This window comes from Pseudorasbora parva, chromosome 9 (genome assembly GCF_024679245.1).
Source record: "Pseudorasbora parva isolate DD20220531a chromosome 9, ASM2467924v1, whole genome shotgun sequence".
NCBI lineage: Eukaryota > Metazoa > Chordata > Actinopteri > Cypriniformes > Gobionidae > Pseudorasbora > Pseudorasbora parva.
Genome location: NC_090180.1, coordinates 13,295,295 through 13,304,976, shown reverse-complemented (window position 1 = coordinate 13,304,976; position 9,682 = coordinate 13,295,295). Strand labels below are relative to the sequence as shown.

The 9,682-nt window shown below is 38.8% G+C and overlaps 1 protein-coding gene across 1 annotated transcript; it reads right to left on the bottom strand.

Moving 5' to 3' along the window:
- Nucleotides 1-1,207: 1,207 nt before the first annotated feature.
- Nucleotides 1,208-8,281, bottom strand: grk7a (G protein-coupled receptor kinase 7a). Its single transcript, XM_067453993.1, has 4 exons — nucleotides 6,992-8,281; nucleotides 6,439-6,876; nucleotides 3,561-3,841; nucleotides 1,208-3,198 (listed from the first exon to the last, which is right to left on the bottom strand). The coding sequence occupies exons 1-4, from the start codon at nucleotides 7,586-7,588 to the stop codon at nucleotides 2,868-2,870; spliced, it is 1,647 nt and encodes a 548-aa protein (XP_067310094.1). The 5' UTR covers nucleotides 7,589-8,281; the 3' UTR covers nucleotides 1,208-2,867.
- Nucleotides 8,282-9,682: the final 1,401 nt, after the last annotated feature.

Here is a 9,682-nt window from a genome sequence, read left to right as displayed (position 1 = left end):
GAAAAATGAATCATGATGAATTGCATTCAAAATAAAAGTTTGTGTTTACATAATATATGTGTGTACTGTGTATAATTATTATGTATATAATAAATACACACACACAGACACACACACATGCATGCATGTATATATTTAAGAAATTAAATGTATAAGAAAGAAAAATATATTGATATACAAGATCAATTGTATATACAGTACATACATGCAAATATTTCTTAAATATATGCATGTGTGTGTATTTATGTTTACATAATAATTATACAAAGGTACACACACACACACACACACACACATATATATATATATTATGTAAACAGAAACTTTCATTTGGGATGCAATTAATCACGATACATTTTTCCCCAGCACTAATAAATACATATTTACATAAATACTATAAAAAATATAAATACAAACAGAAGCCAGTTATTTAATTTTTGAAACATGTTTGCTAAAAGTTTTTCTCTAACAGAGTTTAAAAGGTTTTTTATTAATTAAAATATATAGCTGCCATTATATTTTGGGATCTTTGGTATTAAACAGTTTGAACTCCTGGCTAACAATAGCTATCACTTTTGCCTGACACTCTCACTAACTCTTCTTTTACACATAAGCTCATTTTCAGCATTAGTGGATATTGGTTCACAGGAGGAGCGGGATCTGTTTGGCTTAACAGGGTCTTTAGCTTTGCCACCTGGAGAATTCCACCTAATTTGTAACTTAGTGTATTCTCCATCAAAAAAGCAATCGTAAACAGAGCACACATGAATTGCACATGCAGATTGCCTAATAAAGCTCAGGAGCGATGCAGGAAGCAGACCCCTTCATGTGTGCTGTACCAGACTGGTATTCTATGATCTCAATAGAATAGATCATAGATCATAAATTGGTAAGAGTCCGGTGAATGTGACTCATCTTGGTTCAGCGAATCAGACTGGAGGTTGCAAGGATTAGAGGTTGATTTAAGTACGCAAGTGTAAGCCAGATTATCGCTTTACAAGATGAGTGTGGTGTACAGAATACAACCCAGAACTTTTCAGGCAGCCTGCGATTTGACTCTTTAATCTGCGGAATATTTTTAGGTTTTGACTTTTGCAGTGATTTTTTGGCGCGCGCCAGCATGCAGTTAGATTGTGTGTGAGATTATGTCAGGAACATGTATGAATACAAACAAAGTAACATTCAACCCTGAAATAATGGAAGACTAACCTCTATAAGTGAACTGACTCTAAATGTACACCTAATTTACTGATTTGATTAGTGCCGAGGTAGTAGAACATCAAGCAGCAGCATTATGGGGGGAGAAAAGCTCAGAAATAAATCTTTAAAACAAAGAGACATTTTATTGACCCATTTTGAATTTCTATTTAGAATCATTCTCAAACCTTATATACAATTACATTTAATCATTATTACTTACCTGACAAAAAAGTAAAAACTCAACACTGGTAAAGACAGAAGAAATAATTCATTTGAAGACAGGTAGTTTGGTCCATGTTATGTCACTTACTGTTATTTTTACAATAAGAAATATTCTTTTACTTTTGATCAGCATTATAAAAACAACACAAATGAAGATTGTAAGGGGGCACAAGCGGCACCTTGGTTACGCAGCACAACTAGTGAGGATTGAGCAGACGTATCAGTGCCAAAGCTCTCTCTTTGTGCCCTTGAGGATTGAACGCTTTCACCTGAACTTTCCTGTAAAGGAAGGTTGTCTGCTGTGTGCACATCTATCCCATTATATCAGAGTGGTAAGGTAACAAAAAACCAAAAGGATTTGTTACATTTATGCCAAGTAATCAAGCTCTGGTTTTATTTCATTTCAGAGCTATTCATATATATATATTGATTTATTTAATCATATTTATATGTACATATTTATACACACAAATCCTTTAAAAATCTAGGTGTGAAATCAGAAATGCCCTGCTATGAAAGATCACAAGCATGAGTTAACCATTAGAGCAAAACTTCCTACAAAAGAGCTCTGTTGGACAATTACACAATTCATTCAAATGCACTTTTGTTAGCATGTAGCTGTTTACCTGTGCCAGGCAGGCCCAGACGGAATCTGTGTGCATGGAATACGCCGCAGATTTCCGCAGAATCGGAATGCCCATCATTCACAAAATGTTTGCATCCTTCACATTTACTTAGTTAAATATTTGGCTAATCACTGCCTACGGTTTGAGATGGTGGAATAGGCTCCAGCATCTCTGCAATCTTATGCAGGACAAGCTGTTTGGAAAGTGGATGGACAAATTTCCACAGAATTCTGAATTAAAAAATGAGAAAGAATTCCGCAGATTCCGTCTAGGCCTGGTCTTCAGTAGCCTCTCATAGCCTAATGGTATGCATACAATAGATGCCAATTGTGTACTAGTGAACTGCTTTTTGAGGATGACTTTTTTTTTATATCCACACATCTCTGCCTTCTGATCACAAACTGCTGTCGATTACATTGAGTCGCTATAGTTACATAATAATCTTAAAGTCTCTTTAGGTGGCCTGTAGTCTTCTACTTGTCTAGCATCTTCTCAATAGGGAATAGTACTTTTACTTGCGCCCCCTGTTGGATAGGAGGTTGACTACTTCACAAGACATAAAGGAACTTCAGAGAAGAACTTCCCTGACTGGTCCAAAGCTCAGTCCACCACATCATAGATGGTCTAGAGTGATTCTCAGACCATGTTTCTGTGCTGATGAAGCAATAAGAGTGTCCTTCTATGCTACAACGGACTAATGTCCCATCTCTTTCGTCACGCTTCACTCTTCTTCGACACAGAGTGCAGTTTGAATCATATTAGTGATGCCACTGAGAGCATTTGCTGGTGAATTCTGGGCTAGGTGGCTGGATTGGTCCCTCACAGAAGTGTGCAAGTGCCCGATTTCTTATCATCTGAACCACCGGCTGATTCTTTCCGGTTGGGGTCGTTGAGCTCATCAAAGAGTCCTGTTTCAATCATCTCCGTTTGCCAGGCAATGGACACAGCACCTGTGCTAAACTCCTTGAAGAATTTATCATCCTTCGCATCGAACTCAATACCCTTGATTTCAGAGAATTCAGCAATGTCACCTGTATCCTTTGCATAGACAACGTTGGGTTTGGGCACCCAGGGTGGATCGATAAGGCCGGCCTCCAAGCGAGCAAAGTTGATGGACTTGAACCACTCATGCTTCCTTGGATCCTCACCCCTGCAAAATGAATGCAAGTGATAATTATACATCCTGACCACGTGAGAAATGAAGTTTGATGCATTTCACAATATTGCCTTCATATTGAACCAAGAAAATCAAAGCTTTTGGTCATTATTACACTTCTTCCAAATTAAGAGATATACAGCATGTTAACTTTTTTGGTTTTTTTCTCCAAAAAAACCTAAATAATCATATTTGTGAAGTCATTCAAATTTGCTACAATAGCTTTGACTTGTAGGACACTGGCAGTCCTACCCATGTGATGACCGATTTCAAACAGGCTAGGGTGCAAATATCCTGCTTTAACACCTCTGATCACACTGAAGAATCAGGAGGTTAAGAGGGAGAGAATGACTTACTTGCAGCCAAGACGTTCATCAATCTTTTTCTTGAGGAACTGCTTGATGATGTCTATGGTGGGCGCGTCAAAGTTCTTGTGCTCATACTTGGGTTCCTCATTGATGATGCGCCTCTGTACCTCCTCCTTCTCCACCTTCTCCTTCTTGGCTTCAGGGCCTTTGAAGGGGGTGTAGCCAGCCACCATTTCATAGATACTGCAGCCAAGGGCCCACCAGTCCACTGATGTCCTGTATGGGATCTCAGTGAGGATTTCAGGTGCCATATATGCACCTGTTCCAGCCTGTGAAAAGAGACTGGAACTTCAATATTTGCGTTTCATGTGGGAAACTGGTTAGATAAAATGCAAAATGATTCCTTTGTATAAAATTGTGAGGGTTTGTGTAGCATATTTGTTCATTAGAGGTGTTTTATGTTAGTATTAACTTATCTATTGCTCGTACCTTATGTCCTCTCTTTGCGAGAAAGAGGAAGCTTAATCTTAATCCTCTACTACCTGTCAGGTGTCATGTGGCGATCCACTGTGATGAAGTGGACTTATATAAAGAGAAACATTCTTAGGCTCAAATGGACATGTGTAACTTTTGTGTACAGACATGCTTTCACCTAGAGTCATTCATTAATAGCAATTAATCAGCTAATTCAACAACAGAGCTACTGTAACTCTTCAGTTTACTTGCATGGCTCTACGACTGATCACTTAAAAACCCACTTTATGGAATTTAATCCACAGTAATTAGTTACAGCAACGCAATCATACTAAAAAACGTAGATGGGCAAAACTGTTGTTTTTTGGCTAAATAAGCTAAAATGTAACAATTACATGGAAAGATTTCTAGTCATTGTGATAGGTTTACATAATTAGCTTACCTAAGCTAGAATGATTTAGACCTTCAGACCACTGAAGATATAGTTTGTGCATATAGTGTAGTCATGACAGGTGGGTCATGGGACATAAAGTTGTAAAATCATCAGAAGATAAAGAGTCTAATAACAGTCAACAAAATGTTCCTTAAAGACAAAAAATGACAGCAACGAGCAGTGATAACCACTTAGTCTTAAAATAGTCAAAATATAAAACAAATATAAAATTCATCCCCCTCCCTCTGCCTTTGGCTGTCTGATCAGAGACAGATTTGTGTAATTCTTTCTAAGAGGATCAGGAGTGTAAAGCCAGCCAAACCCCCGGTGGTTCAGCTTGGGCTTCAACCTGCACTTGAGGACTCAAGAAGGGCATGGGATAATAAGCTTAGGGTCACTGCATAAGAGTTGGTTCAATTTGACATTTGACATATATCAAAAATGAACAAGTCATTTGGGGCAGCACTAAGTATGCAACCTCTTTTGGTCCACAAGTGTGAATGAGAATAAAATGAAGGGGTGACCTACACTACCGCAAGCAAAAAACAAAACAAAAGGAAGACAAAGGTAAAGTTCAGGAAAGACATGAAGTTAGTATATTCCCCATTATAATATGTATTATCAACAATGCATGTCTTAACGGCTTGTAATGTTTAGATAATCACTTTTTAAAATGCCTTTAAACACTGAGAATTGGTTAAATGTCCAATTAACTGAATTCATTCTTAAGTATTAGTTCCTGAACATTTTATTGGGAAATTTAATAAGTCATAATTTGTGTTACCTGTGGCATAATTCCTTTTGAAAAGAGCTTTCAATTTACTTCTGCAAATATCCACTGAGACACAAAAATACACTTAGTATTTCATTAGTAAAAATGCTCCCAGTGTTTGGATTTGTCAGAAGCTTATCAATTGCAAATGGTGTATTGTCCTTTTGCCATCACTGATCACTGAACTATGTTAATAAACATCACAACAGAAAAAGGTTTTATGTTATTTTTTCAATAACCATTTTAACACCATTTGATTGGGTTGAAGCGAAGCACTTGTGGGCCTACTGAATGAAGTTGAATTATTGTTTCATAGAACCATTAGCATAGTTTAATTGGAAGCTATAACAGAGTTTCACTGCAGAAAAGATTGTGGAATAAATACTGACATAAATAGGGAAAAATAATTATAATTAAAATAAATTAAAAGACATTTCAAGAAACCTCTCAATCACAATTATCTGCGGCCCATAAATTGAAAATCTTAAAGAGACAATGAGCCAAGGGTGCAGGTAAGGACACAGCAGCTAACTGGTCCTTGTACTGTTTCTGCATGCTGTCTAAAGGTCTGTACTTTACTGGTGCAGCTGTACTCAGGGTGATGAAGATCACCAAGAATTATATAACAGGTATAGAACACTAAACTAACACAGCAGTAATCCTGTGTAAAAGACAAACAATCCGAGGTCGCTTCAGTGTTACTGAAGATTTCCTGGTGGCATATAAAGACTACTAAACTTAAAGATTTTAATTAAACTAGTGGTCTCAAGCTGTGCTCAGGACCACTAGTAGTCTGTAATGGAGTCCAATTGGTCTGCAAGTTGATTGGCTGATAAAATAAAAAACTAAGCAAAAACAGACTTCATAGAATAATAATTGCAAAAAGCATAACATTTAATTATTACATCATTAATTAGTTGATTGTTTTAAAAGTGTTTCTGTGTCAGTGCACATAAGAGTTCGGTTCAACTTAGCTTAGGCTTATTAGCTAAAAGTTGCTGTCTAATTTATTTTCTTTCTTCATCTTTCAGTCTTATTTCAAATCGTGTAGTATAATCCTGAAGTACTTTGCACATATACAAGTGCATATACTGTTTATATGGATTGGTGGCTCAAAACAGGATTGATGTTGAACCCACAAGTATGTACCACTCCCCATACTTCTACTCTCATCTCACACAAGCATATGCAAGTGCTATCCGATGCATTTACCCATACTAATCACAGTATAGAGATGATTAACTCACCTTTTGGGTAATGGTCTTTCCCACAGGAATCTCCACAGCAAGACCAAGATCTGAAAGACGGCACTGGCCCTGGCTGTCTAAGAGCACGTTCTCTGGCTTCATGTCACGGTACACAATGTCCATGGCATGCAGTTGCAGCATCCCAGTTGTAATCTGAGCTGTATAATAGATGATCCGATCCATTTCGATACCCTTCTCGCCAATGTTATAGATGTGATACTTGAGATCACCTCCATTCATCAAGCTCATGACCAGGCAGAGATGGGTTTTGGTGTCATAAGCATATGCCAGGCTGACAATGAACAGGCTGTTGACCTTCTCCAAGATCTTCTTCTCCAGCAGGGCCATTTTCTCACCATGTTTCTTCTTGAGACGCTTCTTGCAGAGCTTCTTGCAAGCATACATCTGCCCGGTGTTCTTCACCTGCACTGCACACACCTGGAAGTGTATATGATCAACATGGTCAAGTTTGAGAGACTACATCATAATATCTTTGATTCAAGATGTGTACTCATCATCTAAAAATCTATACTAATAGATTAATAAAACCTACCTCTCCGAAGCCACCTTTTCCGAGTGTCCTGAATTCGTAGAAGTACTTGTCTGTGATTGGCTGTTTCTCATACTCTTTCCACTGCAGAAACCTGTCGAAGAATTGGCTAGCCTGGTAATCTGTAAATGGTTTGCCTTTTAAGAATTCCTTGGTGGCGTCCTTCACCTGTGCCATCACCTCCTCGAAATCTTTGTCAGAAACCGCCTTGCACTTGGTTGCTACATCTCCAGTCAGGAAGGTGAGAGAGCTCTTGGAACCATCTTTGCAGAACTTGTTGATGATATTCGTACGGGCCTTGTCTTTGGCAGCAGCCTCTGACAATTCCCAGTCGTACAGGTCATCTATAAATTCCGCAGCAGTGGAGCACTCTGGTCCCGCTTGATTGAGGTACTGGCGGAACAACTTCTTACCTATAGGCTGCTTTTCGCAGAGGGACTCGAAGTCCTTGTCCAGACTCGTCCTGAGTGCCGCACATTGTTCTGTCTTGGGCAGAGACAGACTTCGGCGACGTTTCTTCATCTCCTTGTCATCACCCCCTTGGGCTTTCAGGTAGGCCGTGTTAGCCACCAAATTATCAAGTCCCCCCATGTCACACATTTTGGCGGCTGTGTCAGGTTACTCGCCCAAGAGAAATGGAAGCTCCGCACACTGCTTTATCAGGTTAGAAGATGCTACTGCCAGTGGTCAGTGCGTTTGTGTGCTACTCGCTTTGAAGCCAAGGCGCGAATGAGCCACTAAGACGCACGCACCTGCAGACCAAGACACACTGACAACCCAGTAATTACTCATTTAGAATTAAATACCTGCAAGGGATTTTCACTTAAGTATATTTGTGTGGCCTATACTCAGCTACTATTCAAGGAAAGGAACTTATAAGAGGGTTCTCCAACTAAGAAGCTTTAAGGCTGACTATATTTAGGCAGATGCAGAGTGCAGTCAACGGGTGGCCATCAGGCTCTGTTGTCTAAACATAAATGGTGATACGATGAGAGGAGCAAAAATGTGGGAGCTAACAGCTCAGCATGGAGCATACAAAATGCTGAGGCTAGCAGGACGCACTTAAACATAGGCCAATGGCTACTGCAGCACAAAATACCAAAAAAGGGGCTAATGTCCATATGCTGATACAATAAATCAAATGATTTTGTATTATTTTACTTGCTGATTTTCTTTTTAGCTTTTTGTTTTGAATTGAGCATAATCATATTTAGAATTTAGTTAAATGTACCACAACTGATGCAAAAGGTTACAGAACTGCTCTAAGATTGACTGTCATAAAGTGTGTCAATATGTTCCTGCCAAATGCTTTCTGTCTTTTCTACTGTACTATCAGAGATTCACCATGAGTAATTACTGTTTCACTGTGTCAGATAACTGCAAAATTGTAAGGTGTTTTTTCTACTTTGTAAGAGCAAAGCAAGATTTTGGTCATTTTGGAGCATGTATATTTATACAAGAATAAAACATATGAACATAGTGATGTACTTTGTTGAATGGAAGAAAAAGGTAATCATAATCTTGTGTTTATTTCCATCTCATGATTTGTCTAGTTTTTCCTGCTTGTCTTGCGGTCTTACCAGGTAAATTAAATTCATGATGATATGTTTAAATGGCATTTGTCAGTTCTAACATCTTACCATCACGGATTGCACTCTGCTGCACTGGCCTCATTTCTGCAGTGTGCCAGTCTCACCGACCTGCTTTAATGAGCATTACCTTTCACATTAATTCCTTCATAGTACTGTGCGTTGAAATACTGAGAGCAGGTGACCATTTAAAATCGTTTAATTCCACAAACTGTCCCCCACATCATATCTCATGCTCATTTGAAAAAGAAAATAAATATATAGATTAAAATATTTAATATACACTTAATGTAATTTACACTCACCTAAAGGATTATTAGGAACACCATACTAATACTGCGTTTGAACCCCTTTCGCCTTCAGAACTGCCTTAATTCTACGTGGCATTGATTCAACAAGTTGCTAAAAGCATTCTTTAGAAATGTTGGCCCACATTGATAGGATAGCATCTTGCAGTTGCTCTATTGGGTTGAGATCTGGTGACTGTGGGGGCCATTTTAGTACAGTGAACTCATTGTCATAATCAAGAAACCAATTTGAAATGATTCAAGCTTTGTGACATGGTGCATTATCCTGCTGGAAGTAGCCATCAGAGGATGGGTACATGGTGGTCATAAAGGTGCATGGTCAGAAACAATGCTCAGGTAGGCCGTGGCATTAAACAATGCCCAATTGGCACTAAGGGGCCTAAAGTGTGCCAAGAAAACATCCCCCACACCATTACACCACCACCACCAGCCTGTGCAGTGGAAACAAGGCATGATGGATCCATGTTCTCACTCTGTTTACGCCAAATTTTAACTCTACCATCTGAATGTCTCTACAGAAATTGACTCATTAGACCAGGCAACATTTTTTCAGTCTTCAACTGTCCAATTTTGGTGAGCTTGTGCAAATTGTAGCCTCTTTTTCCTATTTGTAGTGAAGATGAGTGGTACCCGGTGGGGTCTTCTGTTGTTGTAGCCCATCAGCCTCAAAGTTGTGCGTGTTGTGGCTTCACAAATGCTTTGCTGCATACCTCAGTTGTAATGAGTAGTTATTTCAGTCAAAGTTGCTCTTCTATCAGCTTGAATCAGTTGGCCCATTCTCCTCTGACCGCAAGCAT

Excerpts from the sequence above, each read along its gene's own strand:
- grk7a (XM_067453993.1), bottom strand. The coding sequence starts at position 7,588 with ATGTGTGACATGGGGGGACTTGATAATTTGGTGGCTAACACGGCCTAC. Across the intron at positions 6,877-6,991 it reads GAAAAGGTGGCTTCGGAGAG|GTGTGTGCAGTGCAGGTGAA; the intron begins GTAGGTTTTATT and ends ATACACTTCCAG. Across the intron at positions 3,842-6,438 it reads GAAAGACCATTACCCAAAAG|GCTGGAACAGGTGCATATAT; the intron begins GTGAGTTAATCA and ends CTCTTTTCACAG.